Genomic DNA, 14,576 nt, shown 5'->3' with positions numbered 1-14,576 from the left:
GGGTGAAGGAGAAATGGGGTAGACTTGGGCAAGTTGCTGTGGGGGGTGCAGGGCTGTTGACCAGGGTAGGGGTGGCCAGGTGTAAAGCATGGCCAGCCGTAGAAAAATGCTTACTGAAATTCTCAATTATTGTGGATTTATCGGTGGTGACAGTGTTTCCTAGCCTCATTGCAGTGGGCAGCTGGGAGCAGGTTATCTTATTCTCCATGGATTTTACAGTGTCCCAGAACATTTTGGAGTTTGTGCTGCAGGATGCAAATTTCTGTTTGAAGAAGCTAGCCTTTGCTTTCTTAACTGCCTGTGTATATTGGTTCCTAACTTCCCTGAAGAGTTGCATATCGCGGGGCTATTCGATGCTAATGCCGTACGCCACAGGATGTTTTTGTGCTGGTCAAGGGCAGTCAGGTCTGGAGTGAACCACGGGCTATATCGGTTCCTGGTTCAAAATCTTTTGAATGGGGCATGCTTATTTAAGATTGTGAGGAAATCACCTTAAAAGAATAACCAGGCATCTTCTACTGACGGAATGAGGTCAATATCCTTCCAGGATACTCGGGCCAGGTCGATTAGAAAGGCCTGCTCGCTGAAGTGTTTTAGGGAGTGTTTGACAATGCAGCGGCGTGGTTGTTTGACCGCATACCCATTATGGACTGATGTCTGAACACACACAAATCTGATTTGGTCACCACTTGTAACTTGCTGTTTGGACAGTCAATAGATCAACATGGATTTGAACTGTCCTGACTGTCCAAACAGCAAGTTACAAGTGACCAAATCAGATTTGTGTGTGTTTAGACAGTAGTAATTTGCTGACAAGGCTACGCTAGTAACAACGGGAGTGTGCGCAGTGGTGTAGACTGATTGGTGGTGGTGCTTGTGTTTCCTATCACTCAGAAGAAGCAAGCTAAGGTGACAACAATGCCTGCCATGAACGATTCCAAGCTGCATTGAATGTTCAAAATCATAGGATAAGAACACTTTTAAAGCCTCCAAGGATAACATGATCCAACTTTCAAAACAAGTCCTTTTTGGATAGCCACAGTAGTCAACTAGCTAGCTAGATAGCTGTTTTTGGCTAGCCACAGCAGTCAACTAGCTAGCTCGGTACCTGTTTAGCTTTCTAGCACATTCACTAATTTGTTTGTAAACAATTAGCTACGACATGTTCTTGTTAAACTGTCAACAGAGTAGTTAGCAAGCAACAAGCAGAATGACAGTCTAAAAACCACTTTAGGACAAATAAACATGATTTGACCGTTCAGACACAAATCACATTGCCAGGAATCAGATTTGTATCTGACTTCAAACCTCCTATGAAGGTGGTTTGAAACGTGGCTTGATCTGATTCCATGTGTTTTTTGGCTGTTCAGACTGCAGGAAAAATAACAGATTCAAATCAGATATGCAAATAAATTGGATTTGAGTAACTTCAAACTGCCGATGTGAACAAGCCTTTATAGATTCAACAGAAATACAATGTATCCCATTTAGCCATTACCAGAGTGTGTTTGACAGCTCATTACAAACATTTCTGTGGTCATAACGCTAACGGGGGGAAAAAATCACAGACAAAAGCTAGAGTATGAAAGAGTCACAGGTGTAAAGTGAAAGCAATCAATCTAACGAGATTTAAGTGAAAAGTGGATTTTGCACCCCTCAAACACAGGAAATAGATTGCTGAAAAAGACAGATCCTCAGGTAGGCCTGGTTTCTAATGATGGGCTGCTAGACACGCTGTGTCTCCTCTCTGATCCTCATACTGTATCTGACTTAGGAGATACATAAACCACAATACCGCTGCCACAGCCTCCAGACACACTGCACTGTGTTTGTGTGTGTGTGTGTGTGTGTGTGTGTGTGTGTGTGTGTGTGTGTGTGTGTGTGTGTGTGTAATAGCTACTGACAACTCCACAGGGAGAGAGGAGATTGGAGAGAGTGGACCTGAAAATATCCCCTCCTAAGTATGCAATAAGTAACAGTGAGGTTTGTTAAGATGGAATAAAAAATCTGCCCCGAAAACAAATAGATTTCATCCATCCTTCACGGTGAGAGAGAGAGTGAGTATAAGAGAGGAGAGAGAGGGAGAAAAGAGATGACAAAAAGTATCTGGTTTAATGGTGGGGGTTATGCGATTCTGCCAATGTCATCTTTGCAGTGTGTGATTATTTAAAGCGAATGGAGCTAAGTCAGCCAGGCAGGGCTGAAGACACAAGACAATGGGAGGAATGGGAGAGACAGGTCCAGGATTACACTGAGAGGATCTAGCGGAAGCTTTACATGCACTAATTTACCTAAGCCTTACATTATAGTCACCAACCTATAGACCGTCATCCTTCCTCTGAATTACGCCACTTTCAGAAAAAACATGTAGTTCACTAATATTTAGATGAAACCATATTTAATACATCCATCTTGGGGAAAACACACAAATATGGTCACTGGAGATGGCTTGAGCTGACAAACGGGTTAAAGACTGCATTACAGAGACAAGAATGTGTTTTAGAGATAGCTTAGGTGTAGAACAATCCCTCATTGTCTCAAAATCATCTGGGAAACTAAGCCAGTGTGGGGTTAAGACGACCCACGTGCAGATAACGACAGGATGGACCCATAGTGGTTTATGATGCCCCAATCTGCATGAGGGGGGTTGAACCAACCATGACTGAGCATTGTTAGTGTCAGCTATATATAAGACTCTGCATTTGTGTAAAGGTTAGGTTACTCGGTCCAACACTCAAGGGTGGGGGGTCGACCAGCCTCATTATTGCAATAATTAATCGATATTAAATAAAGATGATTGTTTGAATAAGTAACCAAATCTCTCTCAGAACTGAATTTCCACGACAGGATATATCCAGGAAACTACTCTTTACCTCAAATTACAGTAGTAGTATATACAGTGCATTCAGAAAGAATTCAGACCCCTTGACTTTTTACAGATTTTGTTGTTACTAGAGGTCGACCGATTAATCGGAATGGCCGATTAATTAGGACTGAGTTCAAGTTTTCATAACAATCGGAAATCTGTATATTTGTGCGCCGATTTGCCGATTTTTAAATTAGATTTTTTTAGCACCTTTATTTAATCTTTATTTAACTAGACAAGTCAGTTAAGAACAGATTCTTATTTTCAATGACCGCATAGGAACGGTGGGTTAACTGCCTCGTTCAGGGGCAGAAAGACAGATTTTCACCATGTCAGCTCGGGGGATCCAAACTAGTCCAATGCAATAACGACCTGTCTCTCTCTCGTTGCACTCCACAAGAAGACTGCCTGTTACGCAAATGCAGTAAGCCAAGGTAAGTTGCAAGCTAGCATTAAACTTATCTTATAAAAAACAATCAATCATAATCACTAGTTAACTACACATGGTTAATGATATTACTAGATATTATCTAAGTATCTGACTGAGCGGTGGTAGGCAGAAGCAGGCGCGTAAACATTCATTCAAACAGCACTTTCCTGCATTTTGCCAGCAGCTCTTCGTTGTGCGTCAAGCATTGCGCTGTTTATGACTTCAAACCTATCAACTCCCGAGATGAGGCTGGTGTGACCGAAGTGAAATGGCTGGCTAGTTAGCTTGCGCTAATAGCGTTTCAAACTTCACTCGCTCTGAGCCTTGGAGTGGTTGTTCCCCTTGCTCTGCATGGGTAACGCTGCTTCGATGTGGTGGCTGTTGTCCTTGTGTTGCTGGTTCGAGCCCAGGGAGGAGCGAGGAGAGGGACGGAGGCTATACTGTTACACTGGCAATACTAAAGTGCCTATAAGAACATCCAATAGTCAAAGGTTAATGAAATACAAATTGTATAGAGGAAAATAGTCCTATAATAACTACAACCTAAAACTTCTTACCTGGGAATATTGAAGACTCATGTTAAAAGGAACCACCAGCTTTCATATGTTCTCATGTTCTGAGCAAGGAACTGAAACGTTAGCTTTCTTACATGGCAAATATTGCACTTATATGTTCTTCTCCAAAACTTTGTTTTTGCATTATTTAAACCAAATTGAACACATTTCATTATCTACTTGAGGCTAAATTGATTTTATTGATGTATTATATTAAGTTAAAATAAGTGTTAATTCAGTATTGTTGTAATTGTCATTATTACAAATATATTTATATTTTTTAAAATCGGCCGATTAAATCGGTATCTGCTTTTTTGGTCCTCCAATAATTGGTATCGGTTTCAAAAATCATAATCGGTCGACCTCTAGTTGTTACAGCCTTATTCTAAAATTGATTAAATATTTTTTTTTTCTCATCAATCTACACACAATACCCTATAAAGACAAAGTGAAAACAGGTTTTGGAATTTTTTGCTAATTTATTCAAAACAAATAACAGAAATACCTTATTACACAAGTATTCAACCCCTTTGTGAGACTCAAAATTGAGCTCAGGTGCATCCGGTTTTCATTGATCATCCTTGAGATGTTTCTACAACTTGATTGGAGTCCACCAGTGGTACATTGGGATGGGACATGATTTGGAATGGCACACAACTGTCTATATAAGGTCCCACAGTTGACAGTGCATGTCAGAGCAAAAACCAAGTCACGAGGTCGTAGGATTTATCCGTATAGCTCCGAGAGAGGATTGTGTCGAGGCACAGATCTGGGGAAGGGTACCAAAAAATGTCTGCAGCATTGAAGGTCCCCAAGAACACAGTCGCCTCAATCACTCTTAAACTGAAGAAGTTTGGAATCCCTAAGACTCTTCCTAGAGCTGGCCGCCCGGCCAAACTGAGCAATCGGGGAGAAGGGCCTTGGTCAGGGAGGTGACCAAGAACCCGATGGTGAACCTGACAGAGCTCCAGAGAACCTTCTAGAAGAACAAACATCTCTACAGCACTTCACCAATCAGGCCTTTATGGTAGAGTGGCCAAACGAAAGCCACTCCTCAGGAAAATAGTTTGCCAAAAGGCACCTAAGGACTCTCAGACTTTTCTGGTCTGATGAAACCAAGATTGAACTGTTTGGCCTGAATGAAAAGCGTCACGTCTGGAGGAAACCTGGCACCCTCCCTACGGTGAGGTTGTGGGGGTGTTTTTCAGCAGCAGGGACTGGGAGACTAGTCAGGATCGAGGGAAAGATGAACAGAGCAAAGTACAGAGAGATCCTTGATGAAAACCTGCTCCAGAGCATTCAGGAACTCAGATTGGGGCTAAGGTTCACCTTCCAACAGGACAACGTCCATAAGCACACAACCAAGACAATGCAGTAGTGGCTTCGGGACAAGTCTCTGAATGTCCTTGAGTGGCCCAGCCAGAGCCCGGACATGAACCTGATCCAACATCTCGGGAGAGACCTGAAAATAGCTGTGCAGCGACACTCCCCATCCAACCTGACAGAGCTTGAGAGGATCTGCAGAGAAGAATGGGACCAATCCCCCAAATAAAGGTGTGCCAAGCTTGTAGCGTCATACCCAAGAAGACTCGAGGCTGTAATCACTGCCAAAGGCGCTTCAACAAAGTATTTCGTAAAGGGTCTGAATACTTATGTAAATGTGATAATTCCGTTTTTTTATTTTTAATACATTTGTAAACATTTCTAAAAACCTGTTTTTGCTTTGTCATTATGGGGTACTGTGTGTAGATTGATGAGGGGGAAAAAACTATTGAATCAAGTTTAGAATAAGTAACGTAACAAAATGTGAAAAAAGTCAAGGAGTCTGTGTCACGATCGTCGTATGGAGTGGACCAGAGCGCAGCGGGGTGTGAATACATTCTTCATTATTGAATGAAGAACACGAAGAACACTTAAACAAAACAACAAAAAACGAATAAGACGACCGTGACCGCTATATAACCTATGTGCTAACGTATAACATAGACAATAACCCACGGAATACCCAAAGAAGATGGCTGCCTAAATATGGTTCCCAATCAGAGACAACGATAAACACCTGCCTCTAATTGAGAACCAATCTAGGCAACCAAAGACCTACATAAACACCTAGATGGAAACAACCCCATAAATCTACAAAACCCCTAGACAGTACAAACACCCTAGATGAGACAAAAACACACGTCACCCATGTCACACCCTGACCTAACCAAAATAATAAAGAAACAAAGAATACTAAGGTCAGGGCGTGACAGTCTGAATACTTTTCCCGAATGCACTGTAGATATATTGTATATATACAGTAAGACTGATTTCTACCCAAATACCAAAGCACCCTAAGTTAGATGGATTCCTGCCTCCATCTCCTTCTCTCATTCCTTCCTATCTCATCTGATCTCCCCATCTTATTACTTTCTCACAGATCTTATTTCTCCAGTTATCTTTAACGCCTACTGTATCTTATTGCTTTTTGAATGTAATCTTCACTGAGCTTCCAGCTAGACTGACACCCACAGCTTTCTATAGCTTATCATAGCCTAGTGGCTCACTGTCCACTTAGGTTGACATAGCTAAGCCTGGGTGAAAGACCCTTTCTCTTTCTGGAAAAGGGCAGAAAAGCCTGAAGAAAGGAATAGATACCTGCACTGTTGACAGCTCCTGTATACTGTTTCTAATTGCAACAGGCGTCTACATCAGTTTTTCTTCTTCTGTTTTTTTGGGCTATGCATCAGGAAAACTGCTGGATGTACATACACTACTTTTCAAGAACTTGACCCTGGCTAGGGGGGACAGCTAGCTGCAGGTCGTTCACGGCACACCTGTTTTCACTTCAAATCAAATTGGATTGGTCACATACACATGGTTAGAAGATGTTATTGCGAGTGTAGCGAAATGCTTGCATACTTTTTTTATACACTTTATAACTTTGACCCAGTGTTTAGCTACCCTGCAGACAAGGTCCCCTACCTCCATCTCCTCATCCAAACAACACAGTTCTGCCTGTAACTATACTGCAGAATGCAGAATGAGCGCATGCTAGAGGAACTGAACTTGACAAGTAGAGTTTTGATGCAGAATTATGCTGGAAGATTTGAATTGAACAAGCTGACTTTGAGGTAAAAAAGACTAGTTCTCTTGGGCTGAGAGAGCTGAGAGCTCATTTACAGCCAGCTGCCTAAATGAAGCTTACTCCTCGAGCTGTGAACGTCTTTGTGTAACAGATGGGCCAATGTCTGGATTCCTCTTCTCATTAACATTTGGATAAAAACAATGCTTTTACAAGACGTGCCGCAAATTGAGAACGCAAACACACAGACCAGCTGTTGTTGTTGTGTTGTTTGGAGGAATATTTGCATATTTATGACTCCACACACCTGGGGGGAGGTCAGAACAGAAGCATATGGATGGAAGTGTGCAAAGCTGTTGATGTAGGGAACAGTATGTAGAGAGTTTGACAAACTGTCCTCCATGATGGCACCAAACGATAGAAACGTTCTTCTTTGCATTTTTACTTGTAGGCCTAATTGTTTTGGAAAATATGTTGGCAACATGGCATGCACTTGCGTAGTGAAGATTTGGCAAACCTTGCTATATGGTGCATTGGCTGTGTACAGTAACCTACCTGTGGTTCCTTCTGTAGTCGTACGTGTGTTCCCCTGTGGCCTGATAGGGATCTCTTCACCACGGTGTGATGCCGGAAGTGATAATAACCCCCAAACACCTGCAGACACAGAAAAATAACATTGAGACACTGATATGCAGTCCCAATGAAAACCAAAGATACATGACGATAGCACTAGTGCACCCATGTACACACGTATACACACGCGCACGCAAACACACATTACATTCTCAGATCGCTAGAGACAGACAAATTTATTTTATAAAACGGTTACATTTGGATCCTGGATGCTGATGGTTGATAGCAGGGAGTGCCTGTTACCAGTTCCATTACATGTATCAATGTGCATCCACTGTCCCACAGCCCATCCAGGCATACATAAACTTAATCTCCCCTGGAAAAAAGGGTCTAGACATTATTTCCCCATGCTCCCTGGCTAGTATTTGGTTTGGTACAGCGGGGGTTAATATAAGCCTCGCTGTGTGCTCATCCGACCTGTACAGAAAGCCACAGTTTTTTAAAATCTCTGCCGTGCCATGCATATGAACGTCATGAGACTGACAGCTTCTGTGACCCAGGCAAATTCATTTATCAGGATCACTATAATGGATATAGCCAAAGAATAGTAAATAGAAACAAAGGTAAAACAAACGAAAATGCACATTGTTTGCTGTCATTTCAGCTGCTTGATGTGATTGTGTGTTAGCTTTAGTTGGCTAGGCAACTAGCTAGTGCTTATAAAAAGTCTACACCCCCTCGAACGTTTTCACATTTTGTTGAGTTACACTGCCTGCGTGAATAGGCCACTTCAGGTTATCAGTGATGTGCATGCCGAGAAACTTGAAGCTTTTCAACCTCTCCACTGCGGCCCCGTTAATTTGAGGAGCGTGCTCTCTCCATGATCAGTTCTTTTGTTTTGTTGACATTGAGGGAGAGGTTATTTTTCTGGCACCGCTTCGCCAGGGCCCTCACCTCCTCCCTTTAGTCTTGTCGTTGTTGGTAATCAGGCCTACCATGGTTGTCGTCTGCAAACTTAAAGATTGAGTTCGAGACGTGCGTAGCCACACAAAGAGTACAGGACGGGGCTGAGCATGCAACCTTGTGGGGTGTTGAGGATCAGCATAGCAGAGGTGTTGTTGCCTACCTTCACCACCTGGTGTTGGCCTGTCAGGAAGTCCAGGACCCAGTTGCACAGGGCGGGGTTCAGGCCCAGGGGCTTGAGCTTAGTGATGTGCTTGGAGGGTACTATGGTGTTGAAGGTTGAGCTGTAGTCGATGAACACCCTTTTTACACAGGTATTCCTCTTGTCCGGATGGGATAGGGCAGTGCAGTGCGATGGCGATTGCGTCATCTGTGGATCTGTTGGGGCGGTATGCAAATTGTAGTGGGTTTAGGGTGTTGGTTAAGGTGGAAGTGATATGTTACTTAACAAGCCTCTCAAAGCCCATGATGACAGAAGTGAGTGCTACCAGGCGATAGTCATTTAGGTCAGTTACCTTTGCTTTCTTGGGTTCAGGAACAATGGTGGACATCTTGAAGCAAGTGGGGACAACAGACTGAGATAGGGAGAGATTGAATATGTCCGTAAATATTCCAGCCAGCTGGTCTGCCCATGCTCTGAAGACGGGCTTGGGATGCCATCTGGGCCGGCAGCCTTGTGAGGATTAACACGCTTAAATGTCTTACTCAGGTCGGCCACAGAGAATGAGAGCTCACAGTCCTAGTGGGTGGCAGCGGCACGCATCGGCGGCACTGTGTTTTTATTAAAGCGGGCAAAGAAAGTGAAATGTCGTCGACTTTACAATCCGTGATTGTCTGGATTTTGGTGTCTGCGCTGTTGAATTGCAACTCCACTTTGTCCCTGTACTGACCTTTTGGCTGTTTGATTGCTATACGGAGGGCATAGCTGGAATGCAATGTTTCAATGTTTCAATGTTTCCAGTTACCTTTCCATGGTTAAATGCGGTGGTTTGCGCTTTCAGTTTTGTGTAAATATTGCCTTCTATGCACGGTGTTTGGTTCGGATAAGTTCTATTTGTCCTAGTGGGAACAACATCCTCTATGCACTTCCTGATGAACTCAGTCACTGAGTCAGTGTATACGTCAATGCTATTCTCAGAGGCAACCCAGAACATATCCCAGTCCGCTTGATCAAAACAATTCCGATTGGTTTGCAGACGACAACCATGGTAGGCCTGATTACCAACAACGACAATTTCTGCCTATAGGAGGGGAGTAGCAGAATAGAGGCATGATCTGATTTGCCAAAGGGAGGGCGGGGGAGGGCCTTGTAGCCATCCCGGAAGGGGGAATAGCAATGATCAAGAGTTTTCTATGAGCGAGTAGCACAGGAGATTTGTTGATAAATCTTTGGTAGTGTTTTCCTCATATTCACTTTATTAATTCCCAAGCTACAGTAAATGCTACCTCAGAACATGTGTTTTTCAGTTTGCACAAAGTCCAGTGTAGTTCCTTAAGCCGTTACGGTGTTGGCTTGAGGGGGAATATACACAGCCAGGACGATGACCGAAGATAATTCTCTCAGGAGGTAATGAGGTTGACATTTGATGGTGAGGTATTCCAGATCACATTATGAGTAGTTTATCATGAAACATACATTTCACCTTTATTTTTCTTCCTTTCTTCCTGTCCGTGCGATGTATGGAGAACCATGCTGGAAGGACGTGGACAGTATATCCGGAGGGATCCATCACTGAGTAACTGCCTCCTTTTTTCAAGCATGGTGGTGGCTGCATCATGGTATGGGTATATTTGGCATCGGCAAAGACTGGGCAATTTTTCAGGATGAAAAGAAATGGGGTGGAGCTCAGCACAGCCAAAATCCTAGAGGAAAACCTGCTTCAGTCTGCTTTACACCAGACACTGGGAGAGGAATTCACCTTTCAGCAGGACAATAACAACATGCTTACCAAGAAGATAGTGGATGTTTCTGAGTGACAAATTTATCTATGGCAAGAGTTGAAAATTGCTGTCTATCCCTGATCCCGAACACCTTGACAGAGTTTAAAGAATTTTGAAAAGAATAATGGGCAAATATTGCACAATACAGGTGTGTAAAGCAGTTATGAGATTTACTCAAGAAGACTCACAGCTGTAATTGCTACCAAATGTGTTTCTAAGATGTATTGACTCAGGGGGGTGAATACATACATTAGAGTATTTTGTGTAGATCATAGACAGAAAATGACAATTAAAATCAATTTTAATCCCACTTTGTAACACAATACAATTTGAGGGAATCTAAAGGGGTGTAACGGTTTTCTGTATGAGAAGGAGAGTTGGACCAAAATGCAGCGTGTAGATTTCGATCCATGTATTAATAAACAACCGTAAAACACGAATCAATACAAACACTACAAAATAAAGACCGTAACGAAAACCTAAACAGCCCTATCTGGTGAAAACACATAGACAGGAACAATCACCCACAAACACACAGTGAAACCCAGGCTACCTAAATATGGTTCCCAATCAGAGACAATGACGAACACCTGCCTCTGATTGAGAACCATATCAGGCCGAACATAGAACTGGACAAACTAGACATGTAACATAGAATGCCCACTCAGATCACACCCTGACCAACCAAAACATAGAAACATACAAAGTAAACTATGGTCAGGGTGTGACAAGGAGATTGTCGCCTATTTCTCCATTATTTTTTAAATCATTAATCGCTGAAGTTTTTGTTGCCTATTTGTCAATTATTTATTAAATCATTATTTATTGAAGTTATTGTCTCTCGTCATCATTGCACCTCTGCTAGCTAGCTTCATGCCAATGATTTGTTCAGCATAGCAACTTGGAATGAATATAATGAAAAACATGATAAAACATGATAATATAAAATAACCATCAGCCTGTTTGGTCAATTTCAGAACCTCAGAACTAGGGGTTTGCCGACATGGCCATACAGGTATTCATTATTGTTTCAGTAAATTGAGAGTTGATAGTTGGATCGGATGATACTTGTGATCGGAGAAAAACTTGTGTTTTAATATGCCTAAATATATGTTGGCAAAATACCTCCCTGCACGTTCTCACTGCAAAAAAAGCTGCAGATTAGGAGCTGCGTGCGGACGGATGGGTGTGTTTGTGTCTGTGTGTCCTCAACTTGCATTGGGCAGATCAGTCAGAAAGTGCATTAGCGGTTCATTTTTTTCTCTACCCTTGCCCCACTTGTTAGATATTATGCACATTGATAGTTTGGGAGAAAACATACTCGACCATGTGATTTATCATAGTAGCAGGTAGCAGCAATCTAAATGATCAGACTGAAAACGTGAGGAAATGTGATCGGGTAAAATTATGGGCAACCAGGTGAAATACAGCTTCACTCCATCCAATCAGAGCGGCAGGATCAACATACTGCCAGCCCTTCTCTTTACAGACAGGCAAACTAGTCAGTTGAGTTATTTAGACCACACACATGACTGACTCAAAGACAAGACAGTATGGTTTAGAAAAGATGCTTGCTGGCACCCGAAAATATTTTGATCATAATCGTAGAAATTATGTATCATATTCGTTACAATACTTGTTTTCTCCGACCACTCGGCACACCCATACTCAGAACTAACAACAGGCTTTAGCCCATACTATATCGTCTGGTGGAAGGATGAAATAAAACTTTCACTGAACTAAAATATAAACGCAACAATTTCAAAGATTTTACTGAATTACAGTTCATTATTGAAAATCAGTCAATTGAAATAAATATATCATACCCTTTTTTATTTATTCATTATTTTACCAGGTAAATTGACTGAGAACACATTCTCATTTACAGCAACAACCTGGGGAATAGTTTCAGGGGAGAGGAGGGGGATGAATGAGCCAATTGTAAACTGGGGATTATTAGGTGACTGTGATGGTTTGAGGTCCAGATTGGGAATTTAGCCAGGACACCAGGGTTAACACCCCTACTCTTACAATAAGTGCCATGGGATCTTTAATGACCTCAGAGAGTCAGGACACACGTTTAATGTCCCATCTGAAAGACGGCACCCTACACAGGGCAGTGTCCCCAATCACTGCCCTGGGGAATTGGGATATGTTTTAGACCAGAGGAAAGAGGGCCTCCTACTGGCCCTCCAACACCACTTCCAGCAGCATCTGGTCTCACATCCAGGGCCTGACCAGGACCAGCCCTGCTTAGTTTCAGAAGCAAGCCAGCAGTGGTATGCAGGGTGGTATGCTGCTGGCCCTCACTTCACACCCTAATCTATGGATTCCACATGACTAGGAATACAGATATGCATCTGTTGGTCACAGATACCTTAAAAAAGGTATAGGCGTGGATCAGAAAACCAGTCAGTATCTCGAGTGACCACCACTTGTCTCATTTGTCTCATGCAGTGGGACACATCTCCTTTGCATAGAGTTGATCAGGCTGTTGATTGTGGCCTGTGGAATGTTGTCCCACCTCTCTTCAAAGGTTGTGCGAAGTTACTGGATATTAGCAGAAACATGCTGTCGAGACAGAACAACCCAAACATGCTCAATGGGTGACATGTCTGGTGAGTATGGAGGCCATGGAAGATCTGGGACATTTTCAGCTTCCAGGAATTGTGTACAAATCCTTGCAACATGGGGCCGTGAATTATCATGCTGAAACATGAAGTGATAATCCCTGGGTTCTCATGCCTTATTGCTTAAACAACACAAAAACACACAATATGTGCGACACACACATATTCATTGTAGTACCTGCAGACACAGAGACACACTCATACATCTATCTCACACCTGCAAAGTGGACCGAGAGACCCAGCCAGTGAAGGATACTTGTCCTCACTATGCATAAACACACACCACACCTCCATAGACTAAGACATCTATTACCCATGGCTGAGGATGGATGGTAACATCCATCTCAGGTCATTAGCAGTAGCAGACATATCCATTAAGAAAACAACCCCCAGTTACTGTGCCACTGGGACACATACTTCATAATGCTGGTGCCATCGTCCATTACACAATCCCATTCACTCAAGAAACAGCTTTTAATGCTAGGGAAAGGCAGATACTGTACACTACACCCTTCCTCTGTCCTCCTCACAACCTTCTGTCTGTGACCTCCAACTTTGCTGTCAATCTGGCAATACCTGAGTGGTACCAAAGTTCTGTATCACTGACTGTTCACAAGTCAAGGACCCCATACAGACAGACAGAGACAGAGAGAGACAGGGGGACAGCAGCACACTAGAGAAAAATGACAGGGGCAGGCAGGAACAGATCATACATAGCCTCCTACTTTTATTTTATTAGGCAAGTCAGTTAAGAACAAATTCTTATTTATGACGGCCTATCCCGGCCAAACCCTAACCCAGACGACACTGGGCAAATTTTGCGCCGCCCTATGGGACTCCCAATCACTGTAGGTGGTGATACAGCCTGGAAGCAAACCAGGGTCTGTAGTGACATCTCTAGCATTGAGATGCAATGCCTTAGACCACTGCGCCACTACATGGTCCCTAACAGCCCGGGAATGTGCACGGGAGGTGGAGGAGAGACATCATCCCCCTACATCTGCATATATTCACTGGAGAGCTGCGTTTGTTTGTGGAAGTGTTCCATTATGTACTGTAGTGTAATGCCACTGGGAACTGACTCACCTTCACACAGCTAGCGGTGCGGAGAAGAGATGAGGGGAGGGAGAGAACAAGGGAAGAGGGTGGGGGCAGAGTGATAGAAGGAGGGAAGAGAGGGAAAGATAAATAGGGAGAGAGAAAGAGAGAGCGGGGGAGGCTGTGACAGACGGGCCAGGCAGGATGGATGTGTGTGAGGAGAGAGAACTGCAGACGCAGCAGGACAGAGAGCTGCTCTCTGGGGGCAGCAGGATTCTGCAGGCTTGCGTATTTGCAGTCAGAGACCTGCATGAGACACTGAGCAGTGTGTGTGTGTGTGTGTGTGTGTGTGTGTGTGTGTGTGTGTGTGTGTGTGTGTGTGTGTGTATCTGTGTCTGAATGACATTTTAGTGGGGTCACGATGGCAAATGTTGTTGTTGTCTTAGTTGATTAGCTGTTGTTGTCTTACCTGTTGTTGCCTTAGTTAGCTTTCCCAATCAACACCTGTGATTGC

The 14,576-nt window shown here is 43.2% G+C and overlaps 1 protein-coding gene across 2 annotated transcripts in view; it reads right to left on the bottom strand.

Moving 5' to 3' along the window:
* The window catches only part of furinb (furin (paired basic amino acid cleaving enzyme) b), a 197,255-nt gene that overhangs the window by 90,117 nt on the left and 92,562 nt on the right, over nucleotides 1-14,576 (bottom strand). For both annotated transcript variants that reach the window (XM_021573226.2, XM_021573234.2), the window contains exon 3: nucleotides 7,473-7,571. In XM_021573226.2, coding sequence (XP_021428901.2) covers nucleotides 7,473-7,571 — 99 coding nt within the window. The remainder of the gene's footprint in view (nucleotides 1-7,472; nucleotides 7,572-14,576) is intronic.

The sequence above is a fragment of the Oncorhynchus mykiss genome, chromosome 2 (assembly GCF_013265735.2).
Source record: "Oncorhynchus mykiss isolate Arlee chromosome 2, USDA_OmykA_1.1, whole genome shotgun sequence".
In the NCBI taxonomy this organism is placed as follows: domain Eukaryota; kingdom Metazoa; phylum Chordata; class Actinopteri; order Salmoniformes; family Salmonidae; genus Oncorhynchus; species Oncorhynchus mykiss.
Note: the sequence above shows the minus strand (reverse complement) of the source record. Positions and strands in the feature narration are given on the sequence as shown.